Genomic DNA, 23439 nt, shown 5'->3' on the forward strand with positions numbered 1-23439 from the left:
CTACATTGAAATTTCCTAAGACATAGGCCTGTGTCAATCTGGTATCTCAACACAAGTTCAAACCTTTATTGGAATAGTTTTCCGGTCTCGTATCACTCGTCCGAGTTCAATCACGGACTGCATTCTAGACACTGCATTCTCCGTTTTCTTGTCAATCAGTTCTTCTCTGAGAAACATAAGAATAGGAAAAGATTATTCCCTGTAAAGGGTGAAAATCTTAAAGAGTTATGCTTAAGTGAGAAAGAGGATCAGGCTTGGTCTCCAGTGATACCTCATATCTTGAGTGGCACACAATGAGCTCCCAAGGTGTTTACATCTCACCTAACCTTAACTCTTAAGGAGGCTGCTGTACCCTCCCACCACCTATCCAGATGGGTCCCTGCAGCTGGAGAGTAGCGGCATCAGCCTCGGTGGGATGAGGGGTTCAGGAAGTAGAACATGGAAATGAGTCCTCTCCCCATTCCTCCTGGGAAGCTTGGAACCCTACACATACTTCCCTTTTCTACGGCCTACGTGACGTTTCTGTATCTGATTCCTACCGAACACATGGCAGCATGAGGTAGTGGATGCTGAGTGTGTCCTTGTCCCGAACAGAAACAGGGTCAATCAGCGTCTTCAGATTCTGGTACATCAATTCAGTAAGAAACGGTGTGTAAGGGGCCTGTAGGAGGATGAAGGAGGGAATATCATTCACAGACACCCATCATCAGTTGATCTCGCTTAGACTGAGAAAGGAAAACTAGTCACTTCAGAGAAGGATACAGCAATACAGACAGAGGCTGGTTATTAGACGTCCCTTTTCAAAGAAATGATTTCATATGTCCTCACAGTAGCAGGAAGCAGGACTCAAACCAGCTCTAGATGTCATGCCATCCAAAATCAAACCAAACCAGGAGCCCCTGAACAATTAACAGTTAAGCCTATATACACAAGTACTGAATATCTTAAAATCTAGAAACTATACCTGTAAAGCAGAAAAGCCCACTTGTATCACAGGATGCAGATGTAGGGAGCCAGATGTGGACGGCACCACAGTCTTGTATAAGGGTAAAGTCTCCCATGAACTTCACAGACTCAACAGAAGGCTTCAAACACTGCTGGAGCAGCAGCCTTCCCATCCACATGCCACCTAATTCAGTGTAACTAACAGGAATCCATGTAAAACGATCACACATTTTCCTATCTGCACTAAGTTATGTCTGATCACTTAAGTATGAGTTTAGGAATCTCTTCATTACTCACAGTTAAAGTCACATTAGCGAGATTTGTCTCACCTCCCTAGATCCTGTCTAAATGCTGAACTGCCAATGATTAAGCACTTAATGTTTCTCAGCTGGTACTTAGACGAGGGTTAGACACATGCGCTGTTAGATTCTGAAAAGGGGCTACAGACAGGCACCGCTGACACCTCCATAGAGGACTGATGGGGGCTGCAGCAGGGGTCACTGTATGTAGCTCAGTTCTGGAAAGGGGTTGAGCAGCTCACCATCAGTCTGCACAAAGAAAGCAGGACGCTGAACAAGGTCTCCAGAGCCACCACACAGTCTTCCGTCCCACTTTCACCCTAAAGAACAAAAGAGACAAATACTCAGCTGCTAGGAGTAAGTATGTCATCAAAACTGATGTAAGGGGAAATGGCCACAGCCATCAGCCCTGGGGCTGTGCAGAGCAGTGAGAGAGGCCAGCATAGGGCAGCACTCTGCTGCCCATCCCTATCGGAGGCCAGACGAATGGAGAAGTGGCTCTGTAACTAGGAGCCAAAGACTGACCATGGACTTGAAGGTGGCAGGGTAGATGGATTCCAATACAAGAGGAGTTGGGAAGTTTTTGCTTTAAAAGAGGTATGTACTGTGAGCTTCTAAAGTAACTATGCTTCCTCATGGCAAGAAAAAACTGCCCACAGCGAGGAGGCTGTCACTGTCTTCTCTCACTATAAATTCTGCATAAGCCTACCGTGTCCATGCCATGCTCACCCCAACAGCTAAGAAGAATTCAGTCTACAGCACTTGATCTCTGTCTCCCTGGGTGGAGACAAAAACAGAGAGGTGCCCCTGCTGTGTAGTTCTCTCCTCCAAATCAAAGCATTCCCCCCAGGAAGGAGGCTAAGAAGTATGAAAGTAAATTACTCCCCCCACCCCCCATCAGTCTAAGGACTTCACCCTCAGAACTCGTAAGTTCCACCCTGCAATTGCAATCACTACAGTTAATGTACCATAAACAGAAGACATTTTCAGAATAGAGTATCGACCACCACGCTGTTCCCCTTTGGGCCTTTCTCTCTCCTTCCTTCCTTCCTTCCTTCCTTCCTTCCTTCCTTCCTTCCTTCCTTCCTTCTTTTTTATTCTCTTCAGTTTTTCAAGACAGGCAGGGTTTCTTCGTGTAGCTTTGGAGCCATTCCTGGCAATCGCTCTATAGATCAGGCTAGCCTTGAACTGGCAAACATTCACCTGCCTCTGCCTCCCCAGTGCTGGATTAAAGGCCTGTGCCACCACTGCCCAGCTGTTGTGGATTTTTTGAGACAGAGTTTCTCTGTTTAGCCCTAGCTGCCCTGAAACTCACTCTATGGACCAGGTGGGCCTTGAACTCAGAGATTTGTCTGCCTCTGCATTCTGAGTGATGGATCAAATGTGTGTGCCACCACCATCTGGCATTTCTTATTTTCTTTTGTCCCTGAAACTTCAGACTTTTTTGTTATTCCCACACGTTCTTACCTTTAATCTTCTCCTGTTCATTCGGACATACCAATTGGTCAGAATATCTACAAACTTAACCAGGCGCGGCACCACAGTGTATAGTCTGTAAGCTAAAGGCAAGATGTCAGTTAAGGAGCCCAGGCCGGGCCTTGCAGGTAGAACTGGATGATAAAGAATTAGCAACCCTTCAATCTAAGATGCTTCACTCCCCAAGGGAACAGTGAGAATCAGAATCAACCAATCAGATGGCTCATGTGGCTTATGTATCAAGAACATATGACACGGCAGCCAAGGTGTTTAGGGGCACGGAAAAATGATAGTGAGCTACAAGCAAACCCACATAGATGAAAAAACTGAATCCCTCTTCTGGGTGACTATGTAGCATGGTGTAACAGAATGGTTGGACAGGACCAACAGAACCCAGCTCCACACCGCTCACTGTGTTCCTCCTACCCTAACTAGAACATAGCAGGAAGCCTTAAATGCTGAGAGGCACAGCACATGCCAGCAGAGCTTGACCAGGGGCCATTTTGCCCTGCAGGAAATATCTGGCAAAGTCTGAGGAGATACTCATGGTATAAATATATGGAGTAGCAACATCGCTCTTTCCATTGAGTGACATGGGGATGCTCTCAGCATCTTACAAAGCACAGCGTAGCCCCTACTGAGGAGAATGGTCCAGCCAAACTGCTGACAGTACCACTGTTGCACCACGGGAAGATGCAAAGGGGTGAACTGCTCTTAGTGTGGTTCATAGAAACCAGAATCCAGGGCCATAGTCATTAGCTGGCCAAACACTTCTAGACAGGTGGTCTCACCAGTGGGGGCCTTTTCTGTCGAAGAGGAGAGGCCATTAGATGTGTCTCATGAGCATCTAAGGAGGTTCACGCACAGCATGGACACAGAAGCAGCTCTTCCCGAGGGAGCTCACAGTAACTGGCAGCTCCCACGGGATGCCATCACTACCCTGTACACATGCCCCCTCATGGTTTTGTTGAGGGAAACACTGTGAGCATGCAGGGGACAGGAGAGCCAAGCTGGGACCTGGTCTGACGAGCCTCCTGTGCACGGACCTCATCTGCCAGCTCCTACGCAGACTGGGCTCTGTCCTAGGTGTGCTATCTGCAGATTCGGCTGCGTGGGAAGCCATGGCAGCTAGTGTTGAAAGATGGTAGGGTTCCCAGACGACTGATCATCTGCACAAGTCTGCAATCCTCAGACTAAACTTCCCAGAGCCCCGAAATAAACTCCTTTACAACTAATGGGCCTCATTAAAACTATACTTCAGGGTTATTGAAAAAAAAATTATCTGTGTTCTCTCTCAAAATGTCCTCCATGTTAATAAGGGAAAAGCTAAAATGACAAAAGAAGAATTATAAGGAGAGTAAAAGGTCCTCGTTCCCAGGAAGACAGCGTAAGAAGACTCACCTGCCATTTCGGTCTCAAAGAACCCAATGAGAGACTGCATGAAGGACAGAATCCACCGGTCAGTGATGTTAGGGCTTTCTCTGACTGTGTGCTCATTGTACAAGAATTCCACTCCATCCTCCTGCAGACAGACACCCAGTGAGATGTTCACATGCACAGAAGGAACTAATACCGGAGAAAAATAACTTTAATTTTCAATAAAATGTGTGAGTGTTTGTGTGTTTGGAAATGTGCATGAGCCTGTGTGCACCTGTGTGCCTGTGTCTATGGATGTCAGAAAAGGGCATTGGATCCCCTGGAGCTGGAGTTAATGTAAATGTGAGCCACATAATATGGGTGCTGGAAACCAAATTCAGGTCCTCTGAAAAAACAAGTATTCTTACCCTTTGTGCCATCTCTCTAGGCCTACCAAATGCTTTCCATCAGTAAAATGAAAGGAAGTAAGAAAAATACAAAATGACCTCAGACGCTGCTAACAAGCTAGAATTTGACATTCAGAAATATCAGCATGAGCACCATCAAATCCCCAATGAACCCTGATTTTAACTAAGATTAGAGGACTTAGGGTTAGAGTTACTGTAAGGTAACTCGGGAGACTGCAAAACCTTCTAGAACTAGATGATCCCTTACACACTGGAACAGTGCCAGGAATCCTGAAACCCCTCATATGTCAGGCAGGAACCCTTCAAATCTCAGCTGGAACCCCTCACATCTGCTTTGCAAGAGCCCTCCCCGACCGAGAGCATTTCAACTGCTCCTGCTCTGCACACTGAACTCGCTGCAGCTGTGCTTCTCAGACAGTCAGCAGATGTGGTGAGGACTATTGGCCTGGTTTGAGCGCCTCACAGTGGGTGCAGCCTTGTTATGTACAGATGGGCCTCTCTGAGGGCAGGTGTGAGTTCCACACCAACAAAGATCTGCAGAGCACGCGGGCTTCATGAATGCTATCCCTACCTGGCACCATGTGGAGAAGAGCTGGCAAAATTACAAAAGAGAGACATGCTGAATGCCTAGGGAAGTTGCCTGTCTTTCTAAATTTCCAGGGAAAGTGTACCCTGGAAGTCCTTCGTGAGAACTACTCCTGTTTTGTTTTCAGCAGAAGAGCTAAGCTGGATCCAGAGGCAGCAGAAGCAAGTGAATGGACCATTGTCTTACTTGCTAGTTTCTGCCTGCTCAAGGGTCACATTGTACCCACTCGACAGTAGGTTACCAGCAGTTCTGTTGGTAGGTGCCGGAGTAAGAAGCTGAGCACAGCAGGTGCTCCACCATAAACATGCACACCATATAAAAACACATACTAGTGATAAAGATGCTGGGCACTGATAGGAGTCAGCCTGGGGTCTGAGGAGGTGGCTGCAGACAAAGGGTTCTTAGGATGGGCATCCTGAGAGCAGAGCAATCTGAAGCACAGGCTCACATATATCCCCACTACTATTCTCCCCCCGCCACCCCCAGAGACAGAGTTTCTCTGTATAACCCAGGCTGTCCTGGAACTCACTCTATAGACCAGACTGGCCTCAAACTCACAGAGATCCACCTGCCTCTGCCTCCAGGGTGCTGGGGTTAAAGGCGACCACTGACTGCATGGCTCAACTACTATTTTTAATCCCAGCAACCCATCCCGAGCTGCTGTCACTCCAAGTCTCAGTCCAAGGCTTCCCCTTACAAATCTTGTATGACTACACTCTCAAGAAACAGGATCTGGTCCAGTCCTTCACCAGGTAACTCTGTCAGTAGCTGACTCTTACACTGTCCCGAATTCCAGGAATGGAAGAGAACCTCACTCAAGATGAAATCTGTGGAACAAAGGACTGGCTGACTAAACTATGACACACCTCTTTATATAGAGGAGGCCATGTCCTACAGAGAACCAGTCACCTCTTGCATCATCATGTACGGTTTCCTCACGGTTCTGGGTTATCCAACAGCAGACAACAGAAGAAATGGCCTCAAGGTCCCCCAGAGTCCCAACTCAGAGCTCAGCATGCACAGCCCAATGTGGCCCATACCTTGTGAAGCCTAAAGACATTCTGGACGAGGAAGCGGTATGCGTTGTACCACGGGAGCAGCACATCCTTGAGGACATCCCGTACACCTTCCTCCTTAAAGCGGAGGTTCTCTGCTCTTACTACAGGGGAATTGATCAGATATAACCTGGAAGAAGCAGAATATTTACAAAGAAAAGTTACGTAGATGATAATCCAAGTATTACTACTGTAACCCCGGGAAGACAAGCACTCCTGTTCCACCTCCAATCACAGAAGTCTTTCTCGTCTTCCTAAGGACTAAGGTCAGCTCAAATCCACTCTCCTCCTGAAGGGACAGTGCTCACACTCGCACCCCCACCGCAGGCGCGCACAGGATCATGAGGAGCACTGCTACACTTTGGGGGAAAACCCTCACGATGGAGAATGGGACAAATACAAGTCTGACTGATGAGTGAGCAGAAGGCAGCCTCTCTGTTTCTAGGCTACAGGAGTGGGTGTCACCGGTGGCATGGAGCTACTGAACAAGTTCTCTAGGCCTTTGCAACCTAAACATGATAGACTTCAGGAGCATGACTGTTTAAAACAGTAGCTAAAAGTTCTCTTAAACCTCTTAGATGTTAAATTATTTGTTCTGGTGTAAATACATCTTATACAGTATTGTAAATGCAAAGCCAAAAAAAAAAAAAAAAAGCAGGGGCATTGTGGGGAGATAATTCTAATACCAACAAGACAGGGAACCTAGAAAGAAACAATATGCACCACCTGGGTGGCCATGGACGGTTTATGGTATCCAGGACAGTTTCTAGTCCTAAGACATCAAGAACTATAAAAATCTAACTTCCCACACAGAGAACCAACTCTTAAAGCATAATTATCTAGCATCCTGAGAATGGTGACTACAGACAGGAGACACACACGAGCAGGGAGCTGCTTCCTACCTGAGGGCATCAGCTCCATACTTATTGATGATGGAAACTGGATCTGGGTAGTTCTTCTTCCGTTTGCTCATTTTTTGGCCATCACTTGTAAAACAGAAAGTAGATACCAATTAAATAGGTAAACATAGCTGGCCTTTATATATGGGTATAGACTGCATGCAAGCACACAAATGCAAATCCAAAGGAGTGACAGATAGAAGCTAGTCTAAGTCACAATGGCACGGTGTTTTTGTTTCTATTTTTAGGGTTTTCTCTTTTTTCTTTTGATTCTTTTTGAGACAGAGTTTCTCTGTGCAGCACTGGCTGTCCTGGAACTCTGTAGACCAGGCTGGCCTCACACTCAACACTCTGATGAGGTTCACCTGCATCTGCTCCTGAGTGCCGGGACTGAAGGTGTGCACCATCACCTCCAGGATTTTGTTCTTTTATATTAAATTTATTTTTTTGGTACTGTATATGCATATGTCCTTGATGTATGTGTGTGAGGCATGGGCCTCTCCTTCCATCGTTATGTGGGTTCCAGGGATCTGAGTCAGTCAAGTTTGCAAAGAAAGTGTCTCTACCCGTGGAGCCATGGAATGTCTTTCTAAATACTGTAGTAAGTCTTTACGGAAGTTTCAAGGCAGAATGGAGCAGCAAGATGATTTAGCGTTTATTTATTCCAGAGAAATTGGGAACAGGGATGGACAGGTAAGTGAGGGAACAAGGTCCTATGGTGGTGAAACCATTCAATGTCATAGCTGTACATGCTCAGATGTGTGTGTGTATGTGCAGGTGTGCGTGTGCCGTGGTGTATGTGTGGAGGTCAGAGAACAAATGATAAGTTGCTTTCTCCTTCCACCTTAACACTGGTTCCGGGGAACGTCCTCAGGTCATCAGACTTGCGCGGTGCTGGGCCTGCTGAGCCATCTCACCAGCCAAGGAAACCACAAGGCAGGAATGGGGGTACAGCTCAGAGTACCTCAGTACCAACAAGATAAACACTAGAAAAACCAGGAATGGTAAGCACACAAGCTTGTCTCTGCAAGGGAGGGGTGTGCATGCCTGTTTCCCACCCAGAAGGCTGAGAGTGGATATTGTTAACAGCCTGGTGATCTGTGCTATCTGTAGGGCCAGGTTACACCCGAATCCCCCAGACTATTATGTTTATCCCAGACTCTCCCTCCCTAGGGAGACGACACATACACTTTATAGGCTGGTAACCTCTAGGCTGTCTGTGTGACTGAGGCCACTCCAGATCCTCCTGTAAGCCCTTAAGCTACAGAGCCCATCTTTGTGGTGTAGGTCACATACATGTACTTTGCAAAGAGTTTTTCCATGTCGTCACAACGTTGGCTTTGTTGTGCATACGGAATTGAAGATAATGATCAGGAAGCTTGTTTCCAAAGTTGTACTGTACTTCAAAATAAACTGCCCTGCATCAGACTCTAAAAATCTGAACTAACCCTAGCTGAGGCCTGTTGATCCAAATTTCCTCCTTGCCTCAGATGGATTGTTGCTTTGCGCTTGCAGAAAAACCCACACAGGAGAGGTCACGGAACCATAGCACATACCCGTAATCTCAGTACCTGAGAGCTTAGGGCAGGAGGACATTAAACCTGAGGTAACTCTGCTTCTGGAGAGTAAGAAATCTGAGACAGGTAGGCACGATCAGAGACAGGTGGATCTCTGTGAGTTCAAGCCTAGCCTTGCCTACAAGATTAAATTCCAAGCCAGTCAGGGCTGCCTCAAAAGCAGAAACAACAAAAACAAGTTTGAGACTGGAAAGAGAGGCACTAGAGCGCAGGGGTTGGTGGTGCAACTCCCTCTATTCAAAGAGAAAATGTAGGGAGGTCCAATCAGAACGCGGTTGCTCTGAACACAAATTTCAAGGCTACAATAAGAGCATCAGAGCTGAAACTCGCCACTACAGATCAGGGAGCACCTGCCTTGCCAAGATGAGTCCGTTCACAATCACGTTCTTGAAGGGTGGTTGTCCAAAGAGGGCTGTGGCCAGCACTAGCAGGGTGTAGAACCTGGAAAACAAACCAACCAGGATAACTCGGTAAAAGGAGAAGAGGAATCTAAGCAAAAAAAAAAAAAAAAAAAAAAAAAAAGTGTACTTATGCCTTACTGTAGTGGTGCACACCTTTAATCTCAGCACTTAAGAGGCAGAGACAGGCGGATGTCTGTGAGTTCGAGACCAGGCTGGTCTACAGAGCGAGTTCCAGAACAGGCTTCAAAGCTACAGAGAAACTGACTCAAAAAACTAAAAAAAGGAAATGTATATTTATTCACTAGATTGAATTACTTTTAGTTTTGATTCACTATACTTCTATAATTTAATTAATTTCTTTGTTTATCTTTTACTTATGAGGTATGTGGCAGTTAGACAACTTGTGGGAATCTGTCTTCTCTTTCCACCATGTGGGTCCTGCAAGGGTATCTGACCTGGTGGTAAGCGCATTTACTCACTGGGCTACCTGGTCAGCCCTATATTATACATAAAGTGATAGGCACAAATGTATCACGCCCATGACAGAGAACTCAAATTAGAATCTGACTGCCAAAACACATAAAACAAAAATCTGCAGTGCGGAGCCATTGGTAACACTTGCAGAAGCTCCCAGGACCAACAGAGATGCCAGCTGAGAGACAACTTCCTACAAGATCATATGGGACAGGTCATGTGATGGGACAGACCATGTGAAGACCGAGGCACCACACACATACACATGTATTTAAACAACCAAACAAAACATCAGACGACAACAAAGCCTCCATTAATTTGTTCCCGGAAGACGCTCTAACGGTCACTGAAGGCTGAACAGCTCATTGCAGAACAATAAGGTCCAGGGGAAACCACAGCAGCAGTTCCTTAAACACAGCCCTGCAGCACCATCAAGGACGAATGCACCGAATCAGCACCCATGCCACAAAGCACGGGAAGGCAAATGACCCCTAGTGAGCATGGCAGCACTATTTCAAACAGGGCACTGGATAAATGGAACTAGTTACAAAATCCCCCCACATACCTGGATTTCTCCAGAATGTTCATGCATAGGCTGGACTTAACTAATTATTTATTTATATTTGGTGTTTTGGGGACAGGATTTCTCTGTGTAGCTTTTGAGTCTGTCCTGGCACTCTCTCTGTAGACCAGGCTGGCCTCGAACTCACAGAGATCTACCTGCCTCTGCCTCCTGAGTGCTAGGACTAAAGGCACGCGCCACCACCACCCAGCTAGACTTAACTTTTGAACACATTCCAATTTCTTGCACCCAACCTATTGTCAGACTTAAATGTCCAAATAAAAGATCTTAAATAAACAAGCTAAGAACAAGTATAAAGAGTTTTGTTTCAATTTATTATATAGATATATCCCACAGTATGAAATAGTACAAGCTGTATCAATATAGTTTTATGATAGCTAAGATTCCTACTTGAAACACATATTGGTGTCCATGCTAGGCAGGCAGGGCAGAACAGCCTGTCTCATTACCACATCACCACTAGGCAGACACATGTGGACACTTAATAAACACATTTTGATAAAGTAAAACCAACAGAAATATCCAAGGAAAGAAAGAAAGGACATACCATCCTCTGGTTTGATCGATGCCTTCGGCAATGAAGTCTGCAGGAAAAGCATCCTCAAACTCTCTCTTGCTCTCAAATGGATAATGAACCTGGGCATAGGGCATACTTCCACTCTCAAACCAACAGTCAAACACCTCAGAGACGCGCCGCAAGGGTCCTTTCCCACAGCGGGATGGGATGGTCAGGTGGTCAATGCTGAGAAACAGAAAAGTTACCACTTCTATTCATTGTAAGTACAGAAGAACTCACAGTTGAAATGCCAATCTGAGAAGGCTGTACTCATGTGTCACACAACGGCATTTTGGTAAGGAGGGACTACATGCGCAATGGTGATCCTATAAGGGTGTAACAGAGCTGAAAACTTTCTTTTGATTAGTGACGTAGTACAGGTAAGGATGGGAAGCAAGCAAAACTACTGCACAGCACATGAAAGTGTGCACGGCTCACTGTAGCCAACAGTGATCATAAACAGCTATGCAATCAGTTTAGGCATTTACCTTATTTTTTTCTAGTTTTGAGACAGACCCTCATTGCCCAAGCTGGCCTTGAACTAGCTAAGTAGCTGTGAACAGCTCTGAACTCTGCTGTATCAGCCTCTACCACCTGAGTGTCGATTACAGCAGTCATATCTGGCTTTTATTTTAAGTACTGGGTGTGTATTTACTCCCACTGTAAAACTGTATGCCATGTTATGCTGCCAACACCCATGTACATTTCATATATAAGCATCTTGACTACACTAACAGGCCTGAGCGATGAACCTGTCTGTACCCACTAGGTTTGTGCAAGCTCACTCCAGAATATTTGTTCAATAATAAATTTGTCTAATGATGTACTTTTCAGAACACACACACCTAGTTGACAAGTGATGCACAAGCAAAAGAAGGTGTGGTCTAGTGTGGTGGTGCACACCTTTAATCCTAGCACAAGTGCAGGAGGCAGAGGCAGGTGGATCCCTGTGAGCCAAGGCCAGCGTGACCTACACAGTGAGCTCTATTACAGCAAGGATTACTATATTGTGATAACTTGTCTCCAAAGGCTGAGAACACCAGGAGCCCCCAATCTGAAAGGTCAAGTACCAAAGTTATCTGACACTTCAGCAAGGAGGAAGGACGCATCAACACAAACCCACACGGTTCATCAACAAAGTACGTAACAGACCAGTGTCCTTCCGGTGCAGATCTGTAATTCCTGGTCTTACCAGGACGAACGATAGCATGGCTCTGACTCAGGTGTTTGGGAACTGACCTCTCTCTGTGGAGATCTGAGACTTTGGTTCCCGACAATTCTTCAAGCTCTGCCACTGATCCGATGCAAACAACCTGTCAAAGGGCAGATAAAAGGAGAGTCTCAGAGGCGAGGAGACTGCGCTGAGGTCACGGAGGCAGCGTTCTGCTCAGTTTTAGAAACCTGGTTTTCTATACAAGTGGGCTAACAGAGCACTCTGGGCTGAAGAGCAACTAATCTCTCAGGCAAGACGGGCAGCTCCAAAGAAGCCAGTGCTGACTTTGTTCCTGCCACTCCTCTAGGTCTGCAGCACAGGCCCCCACAGCACCACAGCTACCACCTCAACAGGTATTTCTGGGGGATTTATCCTAATCGGATCTCCGCCTGAAAGAATCAGACTATTAGCATAAGGCATCCTACTTTCTTCCTTGAAACTGGATCTGGTTCTTTAATCTGCGATCTTTCCAAGTCAAGGCTAGAACTAAGCTTCTGTGCCTGGAGTACCCAAAAATAAAATCAGCCCAAGTAACAAGGTGCGAGGGCTGTGCTCAGGTAAAGGGCTAAAGCGTGGGTAGGTGGGTCAGGAAATGAGGACCACCTGATGGGGAGGGGTCAGAGCATCGGGAGAGGAAAGGACTCTAAACTAGAGGCCCCCAGGGCTTTTCTCTGCTCCTCCTTCAGTCCTGAGAACTACACTGCTGCCTCTCAGGTCCTTGTAGGAAATCCACTGCACCTCAGCACTGCTGGTATGCATGGGACAGAAGGCTCTGCCATGGAATGCTGTCTGCCTACCCAAGTGTATGCATCTATACTCACATATAAACAAACACAATTCCAGACAGTAAGGTATGCAATGTTTCCCCTTTCAGTTTAACTATTTTTTTTTGAGACAGAGTCTCAGTATATCCCTCTAGCTGGCCTGGAACTCGTTGTGGAGACCACGCTGGTCACAACGGGCAGATCATCCTGCAGATCATCTTGAGTGATGAAATTAAAGGTGTGCATCACATGCAACAGGTCAGTTTAACTCGAAGTTAGTTCTGTAACTTAATGTTGTAGCAGGGGATGGGGTGAATCAAAGCCAACACCCACCCACCATCTAATGGGTGGATTTCACAGGAATAAAGAAATTACTGTCTTCCCCCATTTTACTGAATAAAAATTCAAAGCTACACTTAAAAAAAGTTAGGCCCCTAAATAGATAACCCAGAGCTATCATGAAGAGAGACAGCAAGAATTCCACACCTTTAGCCATACTCATATAACATGACAGAAAACTTCAGCGGTACCCAACACAAAGCCATCCGCCCAGTCTCACCTCCTCGAAGTCGTCACTGACCCACAGTGGGATGGGTGTGCCCCAGTATCGGTTTCTGGAGATTGCCCAGTCACGTGCATCCTTCAGCCAATTTCCAAACCGCTTTTCTCGTACGAACTCTGGGACCCTGCCACAGACAGAGCACATGACCAGTCATGCAGGAAGAGCAGAAGGTGGAGATGATGAACCACGCCAACACAAGCCTCTGTGGCGCTCTGGAGATACTACCAGCACGTCCTATGAAAAGAAGGCACTAGCACATGTTTGGGATTTTTTTTTTTTTTTTGCCTATTTGACTATTCATGAGCTGGGCTGGCACTTTCAGGGAAGAGCCCCGGGGAAGGACAAAGTTTCTGTAAAGCCAAGGGCCACAATACACACACATATCATCTACAGTTGAACTAATGCCTGATTATGATAGAAGATGTAAGAACTCACTTTTCTTTGTAAAACCCCTATCAGGAGGGCAAGTACCCAAATTGATTAAGTATAAATAAATGGCTTTGGCAGATACACACTAGTCATTATCATGAAAATTACTAAAGTTAATAGACTCAGAGGCCTGCCTGCTTCTGCTTCCCAAGTGCTGGGATCAAAGGCGTGCGCTACCATGCTGGCTAAAATGTTTTCCCCAAAGTCAGCTCATCCTGTAAGTCACAGGCAGGTGACACTTGCTATCTCTAGTGAGTTCTCACATCTTCTATCATAAGCAGGCATTACTTCAACTGTATATGCTTCTGTGCTCCTTACACAGAGAAAAAGACAGCTACCAATTACAACAATCAGAGATGGCTAGTTAATTCTGAGGGCACACTCCACTCACTACATGCAAAGGGCCGTAGGAAGAAACACATTTCATGCTCACCAGTAACACAGATCATTGTTCTTCAGTAGCTGGTCCACCATGTGCTCCACTCGCACAAACCAGCTGGGCACCGACTTGTAAATGAGGGGAGTGTCTGACCTGGGACCAGAACACAGATGCAGTCAGTCAGACACACCAAGGGCAAGACTGACTTCAGTTTCTAATTAGCATCACTTCCCCCTGTTCAGCCTTCTGCTGACAGTCACGTTTATTTTAGATTGTATACGTCATATGTCTGGACCAACAAGATGGCTCAGAAGGTAAAGGTACACGCTGTCAAGCCTGACGACCTGAGTTTGATCTCTGGAGCCAACATGGTGGATGGAGAGAATCACCTTCTACACAGTGTTCTGACGGCCACACAGGCACACACATAAACATAATACAAATAAGAAACAAACACAGATGTCTAAGCTTCCTCATCTCCTTTCAAATGAAACCAAGAAAGACAAAGAAAAAAAGTCGAACAAAATTAGGGGCTGGCGAGATGACTTAGCAATTAAAAAGATGACTCAGCAATTAAAGAGATGACTCAGCAATCAAAGAGTGCCTGCTGCTCTTGCAGAGAACCCAAATCTGGATCCCTGCAACCAGAGTTCACAACAGCTGGTAACTTCAGCTTAAGGAGTGTACACACACACACACACACACACACACACACACACACACATATTTTTTTCCTGTTTTTAAAGCCTTAGGAAATGGTTCTTCTGATAGAACAGGGGCAAGGGAGAAAATGTGGGCACAAGCAAAGCAACAAGTACACGCACAGCCATGAAGCTCCAGGCCAACAGTCGACTCCCCTCACCTCCAGCAGAAAGGATAGCTGTGAGTGAAGGTGCAGGCCGCAAGCAGCCGGTCCTGTTCCTTCAACATCCTAATGATATTTTTGTCAGCATCCTGTTAAAAAAATTAAAATGACTGCATTAAAACACTCTAGCAAACTTACTGGTGTTTCATGATGAATGAAAAGCACAAATAATCAATGTCATTGAGAAACATCTGTTCAGGGGGCTGGAGATACAGCTAGAGGTTACCCAGAATGCACAGGCCCCTTGGCTTCCCTCCAACACCGCATCAAAAAGCAAAACCCAGGAAACTACTCTGCTCCGTTTTAGCTACTTAAATAATTTAAAACTATATCTGTAACTATTCAGACACTGAGGTTTATAAACAGAAACAACAGCCTGAGCATAACAAGGCCGCTCCAGGAAGCCTACAGCGCAGTTCTCCCAGCTCCTACTGTGGAAACTACAGCATGCCTCCCCATCTAAACACACTAGGCCTCGAGGTGGCTCCTAGCAGCTGATCTTCAGTGCTTAAACAAATGTTTAAAACATCTACATTAATTCTAACAGAACTATAAATAATGAAGATTAATTAGTTGAATAAATTTTGTTACTGGAAAACAAACAAACTGAGTAAGTATGATGGAACTAACACCCTTCTATGTACACGAGCCACGGACCTTCACGTACTGTCCCACAAAATGTGTCACTTCTTCTGTGAAGCAGCCGGAAGCATCCACAGGGCAGACGGGGGTTGAGTCTTTCTGAATGATGTTGAAGTCCATACAGACCCGATGGTCATCCTGAGAAAACAGGAACAGGCAGAGGGGCGGGAGGGATTTGGAAGTGTAAGTACATGCATGAGGAAAGAGAAAACCCTGGGTTTATATAGATTTGTAAGATAATTTTACAATACTATCTTATATGCATCTAATTAACCTTCTCCTTCTAACTTGAGGTGACTAAAGACCACCCATAGAATCTGGGCCTCAAAAGGATGGAACTAGAAGAAGTCATCCTGAGTGAGGTAACCCAGACTCAGAAAGATAAACACAGTATGTACTCACTCACAAGTAGATATTGGACGTGAGGCAAAGGATATAACCAGGCTACAACCCACAGTCCCAGAGAAGCTAGGTAACAAGGAAGACAACAAAAATAACCAAAAAACAAAACAAAAACACAAAACTAAACAAAACCACCAAGATAACAACAAAGTAAAACAAAAATCCCCTACTGAGTTAATTTTTTTGGTTTTGTTTTTGAAGACATTTTTCTTTGTAGTGTTGGAGCCTGTCCTCGAACTCACTCTGTAGACCGTGTTGGCCTCGAACTCACTGAGATCCACCTGTCTCTGCCTCCTGAGTGCTGGGACTAAAGGCGTGCGCCACCACTGCCAAGCTGTCAATTTTTATTTGTAATAATATATATGCATATCTTCATATGATGAAGGACAGTCCATTTAGATGGAAGAGACAATGGTTGCTGGACATATAGCTAGGCGTTCTATCAAGAGACTCCGAAGGATGACAGTACGATCTCAAGTTGAGCATTTACTGTCACTCAGTAGAGGCTCCAGGTGCAGAGCTTTCCTAGGTCACAGTATGATGCTTCAGAAGTGAATCCAAAGAGCAATGTTCCATGCGACTGCCGCTGAGCACTTCATTGCATTTGCACATTTAACCTCAGCAAGGAAGCTACCAGAAGGGTAGACAGCAGTACTAGAATTTAAAATAGCTCAAGGTTTGACCTGCTTCCAAAAACTAACAAGAAGAATGGGGACTGCAGATGCCAAGTTTTCCATGCTCTCTTCGGGGGCAAAGGGCCAGAAAAAAGCTGACTCTATTGGTCTTGGCAATTGGGAGATACTTAATGAGACTGGTGACTCAGCATCCCAGCAAAGAGGCCACTGCCATTAACTTCTCATAAACACATCTGCAAGATTATGCTACTCACAGCACCAAAGTAAGGGGCCTGGTGCACAACTCCTGTGCCTTCTTCATCCTTCACATAGTGGTCAACAAGCACGGTGAAGGCCCCGCTCTCTTTATACTGGAAAAGAAAGGTTGCAAAGCCTTAGATGAAACACAGGGAGAATGCCTGGAACTAACTGTTCACCATGTAAATGGAAAAGACAAAATTCAAACTAGAAAGACAAATGCAGAAGTAGAGATGGAAGTCCCTGGGAAAAGCTTGGCAAGACAGACTAATGGACCTGGTAAGCTTCAGGCTCAGCAAAAGACTCTACCTCAGTAATTAAAAGTGGAAAGTAATCAAACACACACACACACACACACACACACACACACACACACACACACACACAAAGGGGGGGGGTGACCTGAAAGTGAACTAAATTCAGTAATGACAGAAAAGCAAAGGATATTTTAAATCAGGACACAATGTTATAGCAAAATTAGAGATAGGGGAAAGGAAAAGGCCAGTTCAGAGATGTGATTAGCAAGCTGGTCAGTGAGAGAATACTAATTAATTCAAAGAAAAAGCAATTTTCTAATACTAATGCAGAATTTTGGGTTCAGACACACAAAAACAATATAATAAAGTGGCCATGTGAGTCCCACTCATCACCTTAGTCCTATCATCAAAGAAACGAATGTAGAAAGCACAGCATAACACTTCCAAACTTACCCTAATAAAGTAGTCAAACAATGGCTTATATTTCTTGCCTTTGAGAGAGGCTCCAGGAAACCTTGAAAAGGAAGATAAGTCCATAAAGGGAAGCAATAAAGCCAGGGAGATGGTTCAGTGAATAAAATGAGTACTAGAGTCTGGATCCCTGAAACACACGTGAAAAGCTGGGCATGGTGCTTTCCACCTGGGATCCCAGAGCTGGAGAAGAGGAAACATGGGGATCCGCAGGACTTGCAGACTTAACTTAAACTAGGAGCCCAAGTTTGGAGAGAGAGTCACCTCAAGACTAACAAGGAGAATGACTCAGGAAGACACGTGATATGTTTACCTATGGCATACATGTGCATACCCACCCACACATAATGCGCACGGATGGACACATACACACACTGGGCTAGAGAGATAGCTCAGGTTAAGAGCACTGGATGATCTTCCAGAGGTCCTGAGTTCAATTCCCAGCAACCACATGGTGGCACACACATGCACACACCCCAATCAATTAAAGTAATGAAGCTGTAGCCAGAGTAAGCCACTATCGCCTGAGGCTTGCAGTTATTGTCACAAATGCAGAAATTTGTGACTTAAAACATATTTAGTACCTAAAACTCAACTTACACAGTACAGTTTTAGGATGATGAAGACTTGTCTCTTTTAAAACCAGAGACAGACCACACACCTCATTGTATGAACACTCACCTTTCAAGGATCTCGTAGTCACTTTCTAGTTTATAGAGGGCCGATAATCTGGCTTCCATTAAAATGAACAATTTTCCCCTGGCAACATCTATGATAATGAAGGAAAAGAGCACATTAGTGACATTCACACTAGGTGACTATGAAGACATACACCAGGTATATCTCTTGTGCCAAGAAGCTTGTGCCACCTGTATCTACTGTGTACCCTGGACTCACAGAGGATGCTGCAAAGCTAGGGAGCACTGCTACCCAGATGTGCCAAAGACATCAAAGACAGCAGGGTGGGTGGCTGTTATTAATTGCATCCAAGTCCACATTGGAAAATTAACCTTTATCTTCTCTTTCTAAAGGTAATATATGTTAATGTTAAAAATGAAATAAAATAAAATAAAATCCTAACATTAAGTCAGTCATGGTAGTACATGCTTTTAATCCCAGCATCTTGGAGGTTCATCTCCAGCCTGGTCCACATAGTGAGTTCTAGACCAATAAGCACTAAACGGTGAGATCCTGTCTCAAAACTAACAAGCACCTTCCACCCAAACTTAACATTAACAGCTCAGATAATTCACAGAGCCACAGTTTCTGTGAGCTCATACCCTCAGATGGCTTCACCGCTGTGTCTGGTCACCCAGATGATGTTTTACACACAGTCGTCGGTGGGTGAGATGTGCTAGGTTCTCTTCATCTTTGGACGAGCATAAGCTGAGACTCAGGTGCTCTTCCAGCATGTGTGCACTTAACATACTGTGACTACCATCAACAGCAGGGGAACATATGAGTGGTGTGTGTGTAATGCACAAACACGAGTTAGATTTGAAACATCAGAAAGCCCTTAATGTGCCAGGCTCACGCTCATGGGTATATAGGAAAGTAGCTTCAATGGCATCATAACCCCCTCAGAGAAGCAGCTACAGACTCCAGAGCCAAGATCCCCTATGGGCAACAGCCATGGCCAACAGGCATCTCCAGGGTTCAGGAAGAAACCAAATAGACAGCTCACCCCATGCCACATGCTCGCTCGCTCTCTCTCTCTCTCTCTCTCTCTCTCTCTCTCTCTCTCTCTCTCCCTCCCTCCCTCCCTCCCTCCCCCCGTGAACAGTGCTGACACAAACACAGGGGTAGCAGTATCTGAACAAGCACCTGTTTTCACTGCTCTCATTCCTTTTTTTCCCTTTTGGGAAACAAGGTCTCAGGTAGCCAAGGGTTGGCCTCAAACTCTTTATTCTCCAGCATCCCAAGAATGAGGATTTGGGACACATGCTGCCAAACCCAGATACTGCTTTCAATTCCAAGGCAAACTATTAGGTAACTCTATGTTTAACTCCAGAGGAAATGCCATACTGCTTCCAAAGCAGGTGTTCCAGACCCTTGCCCTGACCAATGTGTTTCTCTCTCTTTTCCTCCGTGTAATTTCTCCAAATATGGAAGCAATATTTGCTCAGGAAGTATCTACCACCATATTTCATATAAATCTCTAAGAAAAGACATAGTTGAGAATATAAGAATTCTCTACTGCAAAATAGGGGAACGATGCACCAAAATTACGTTAAAATTGGAAATTATAAAAAATCCGTGTCACTTTCAAACAGAAATGAAACAACTTTCCAGGCTGCCTTTCTTTTCTTTTCTATGCTTTCTCCTTTCTTTTTCCCTCCCCCAACTGTCTAGTTTTTTTGTTTTGGTTTTTCGAGGTTTGTTTTGGTTTCTCCATGTGGCTTTGGAGCCTGTCCTTGAACTCACTCTGTAGACCTTGATCTCAGAGATCCACCTGCCTCTGCCTCCAGAGTGCTGGGATTAATGGAGCACACCACCACCGCCCAGTTTACCCCTCTAGTATTTTTTTTTTTTTTTTTTTTTTTTTTGGTTTTTCGAGACAGGGTTTCTCTGCAGCTTTAGAGCCTGTCCTGGAGCTAGCTCTTGTAGACCAGGCTGGTCTCGAACTCACAGAGATCCGCCTGCCTCTGCCTCCCGAGTGCTGGGATTAAAGGCGTGCGCCACCACCGCCCGGCTCCCCTCTAGTATTGAGACAGGATCTTGCTATGTTTCTCAGGGTTGCCTCAAACTTACAATATTTCCACCAATTTATTGTGTGCTGAGACAGGTGTTCACCATACCTGCCCTTACAGCTTACCTTTAGTAAAATTTTCACATAAAACTGTTTTACCCCCAAAATTAATGTAAGCTTGTATATCTACATAAAATTCTTTTATCTTTATCAATCACAAGTAACTAGCCCAGTACTTACCTTTGATCTTCACATACTGTATTTCTGGATTGACACACAGGGCAAGATTACTAGGCAAAGTCCAAGGAGTGGTCGTCCAAGCAACTAAGGATGTGTTTTCATCTTCCTCCAGAGGGAACGTTACAAATACTGAAGGATCCTGAACATCCTGAAAGACATTGAGAGAAAGTAGTGTTTTATAAACCTGTAAAGGACGGACTAATAAGGAACTGATCTGAAAGGAAACTAAAATAAATTTAAGATAAAAAATAAGCTCTTGAAAAAAACCACCTGATATAATTTTTAAAAATTCCATTTTATGGCTATGGATATTCACACATGTCATGGAAGTCAGAAGAGGGCATCAGATCCCTTAGAATTGGAGTTACACAGACAGTTGTGGGATACCAAGTGGGTGCTGGGAATTGAACCCGGGTCTTCTAGAAGAACAGCCAGTGCTCTTAACTAACTGCTAAGCCATTTCTACATTTTTAAAACGTTGTAGCAATTACATTAAAAATGCAGTGTAAGATATCTGGTAACATAAAAATAATGTATCAAGCCGGGCGCACGCCTTTAATCCCAGCACTCGGGAGGCAGAGGCAGGCGGATCTCTGAGTTCAAGGCCAGCCTGGTCTACAAGAGCTAGTTCCAGGACAGGCTCTAGAAGCTACAGGGAAACCCTGTCTCGAAAAACAAAAAACAAAAAAAAAATGTATCAAGAGGAAAAATGAATAGAAGATTTTGGGGACATGAAAGATGGCTTAGCTATTAAAGACTAAGGGTAACAACCAAAACCAAGAAGGAAATTTTACCATTATAGTGAACTGATCTACAGTAAGTATACAAAGTTAAACAATAAAACTGTTTTGGGAAATAGTTATCTCTGTATATTATACTGTATAATTTTATGTGTTTAAAATATTTTATTAAGGGCAGGTGGTGGTGATGCACTTTTAACCACACCACTCAGAAGGCAGAGGCAGGTGGATCTATCTATGTGAGTTTAAGGGCAGCCTGGTCTACAGAGCAAGTTCCAGGATAGCAAGAACTGTTATATGGAGAAGTCCTATCTCGAAAAATAAACAAAAAATTATGCATGAGCCAAGAACAGAGGCAATCAGGAGACAAAATTTTTTTTTTTTTTTTAAAAAAAATCCCACCCCATCTAACAGGGAAAACACTCTCTACCATATGATAAAATGCTTCTGAAATATAACAATTTCCAAGCTTGGACATGAATAATACTTCCAAAAAGTGACAAACCTTTTTAAAATTAGGGTTATATAAACTGGCAAAAGTAAAGGCTGAGTACAGACACATAAGACATGAGATTGTTCATTTCTCCGAGACTCTCTACTTCACCCTCTAGATGACATAGACCAGTCGTGCCAATGACACAAGTCCTGTGCAGCAGAGAAAAAATCTAACACAGTTCTGAATCATAGCTCAGCATCTGAGTTAGACTTCCTTCCCAAAACCTTTAACAAACAATACTATTATAGCCGGGCAGTGCTGGTACATGCCTCTAATCCCAGCCCTCGGGAGGCAAAGCCAGGTAGTTCTCTGTGAGTTCGAGGTTCGTGGCCAGCCTGGTCTACAGAGCAAGTTCCAAGAAGGCATCAAAGCTACAGAGAAAACCTGTCTCAAAAAAGCACACACACACACACACACACACAAAAACCCCAAAACCAAACCCACACGTATCAGAAAAGACATAAAGTCACTGAAGGCAAGGTCCCTGAAGAACAGTAGCTGGAAAAACTATGTCAGAGCTAGACAAGAGCAGGCACACAATATGCCCAAACAAAAAGAACCCATCACATTAAAACACATGATGAATCCAGTGGAAAGAAAATACCCCCATATTAACCTAGCAGAGCCTCCTCAAGACATGTTGCAGCATTACCAGCGCTCAGTAGTGACGGATGTCTACACCACCAGTTGAGGTTGGGAACAACTAGCAATGTCCACCTTAATTGTAATCAGTCAACAATCATCATGGACTAGGCCGACACTCAGCATGTCACGCACCTTGTAATTCTGGTTTGATTCGAAGTTAGAAAGTGGAGTGCCACAAGCAGTGGAGAAAGGCATGACTTTCACGCCTCTGTACACAAGGCCTTTGTCATACAGTTGCTTGAAGACCCACCTGGCAAGTTAAAAGACGGGGAGCTTTACAACTACAGAGACAAAACCTGCCTTTCAAATGCCAACTTTTATACCAACGCCTACAGTGTTCTGATAAAGAAGTAGACAAAAAGCAAAAACAAACAAACGAAAAAAACAACAACGCATCATTCGGGAGCCCGCTAGTAAATAACAATGTTTAACATTTAACAGTAGGCCAGAAAAGTGTTATTATCAAGGCTCGGTTACTGCTTAGCAGTAGAGAGTATGTCTGGCATGTGCAAGGCCTAGGGTTGGGTTTGGGGTGCGGCTACCATCTTCTGATAAGGAATCACGTTCATAGTGTTGAAGAAAGGCTAATGTTAGTGCACACTGCCCAGAGCTTTATCAACTATATAAATCTGTACCTATCAGCATATAATTTTACACTAAAATTCTTAGAGGTATGATAAAAACATTTTTTACCAACTTTGCTAGCATTTTGGGACTTTTCTTTGGGTTTCTGGAACATTATTTAAACTATGTAACAGGCAGCTTCTAGAAAAGTACAAATTACATTGATTAAAATATTTTGATGAATCCATTAAATTCAAGAACACCAGAGATCAATGTCACCTCAAATTCTCTTGTTGACTGCTCACTTCTCCAGCAACTGGATAACAGTATAGCACTGCACTGGTGGGAATTTTTATAAAATTCTGCTTTTCTTTTTTTAAAACTTTTATTGTAGTTGCAATATCCCTAGGGCATTTTCTGTTTTGTGAAACAAAGCGCCCCCCCCCCCCTCTCTCTCTCTCTCTCTCTCATACCCCTGCATCAGTCTCCCACTGCATGGGTAAGTGTGCGCCACTGCCCACAAAAGGATAACGGATGAGTTCCATGCTCTCCCACAGGGCTGAGATAAAACTCA

At 44.6% G+C, this 23439-nt stretch overlaps 1 protein-coding gene across 1 annotated transcript in view; it reads right to left on the bottom strand.

Annotated features, from left to right (window-relative positions):
- The window catches only part of Iars1 (isoleucyl-tRNA synthetase 1), a 47713-nt gene that overhangs the window by 15915 nt on the left and 8359 nt on the right, over positions 1 to 23439 (bottom strand). The window contains exons 6-24 of the mRNA XM_038334084.2: positions 22434 to 22551; positions 20421 to 20568; positions 18173 to 18260; positions 17474 to 17534; positions 16781 to 16876; positions 15505 to 15627; positions 14845 to 14936; positions 14037 to 14135; positions 13172 to 13298; positions 11875 to 11948; positions 10627 to 10821; positions 8976 to 9062; positions 7048 to 7131; positions 6131 to 6275; positions 4122 to 4242; positions 2712 to 2803; positions 1487 to 1564; positions 540 to 661; positions 64 to 166 (exon numbers count right to left, since the gene is read on the bottom strand). Of these exons, the coding sequence (XP_038190012.1) occupies positions 64 to 166; positions 540 to 661; positions 1487 to 1564; positions 2712 to 2803; positions 4122 to 4242; positions 6131 to 6275; positions 7048 to 7131; positions 8976 to 9062; positions 10627 to 10821; positions 11875 to 11948; positions 13172 to 13298; positions 14037 to 14135; positions 14845 to 14936; positions 15505 to 15627; positions 16781 to 16876; positions 17474 to 17534; positions 18173 to 18260; positions 20421 to 20568; positions 22434 to 22551 (2053 nt within the window). The remainder of the gene's footprint in view (positions 1 to 63; positions 167 to 539; positions 662 to 1486; positions 1565 to 2711; positions 2804 to 4121; positions 4243 to 6130; positions 6276 to 7047; positions 7132 to 8975; positions 9063 to 10626; positions 10822 to 11874; positions 11949 to 13171; positions 13299 to 14036; positions 14136 to 14844; positions 14937 to 15504; positions 15628 to 16780; positions 16877 to 17473; positions 17535 to 18172; positions 18261 to 20420; positions 20569 to 22433; positions 22552 to 23439) is intronic.

The sequence above is a fragment of the Arvicola amphibius genome, chromosome 6 (genome assembly GCF_903992535.2).
Source record: "Arvicola amphibius chromosome 6, mArvAmp1.2, whole genome shotgun sequence".
NCBI lineage: Eukaryota > Metazoa > Chordata > Mammalia > Rodentia > Cricetidae > Arvicola > Arvicola amphibius.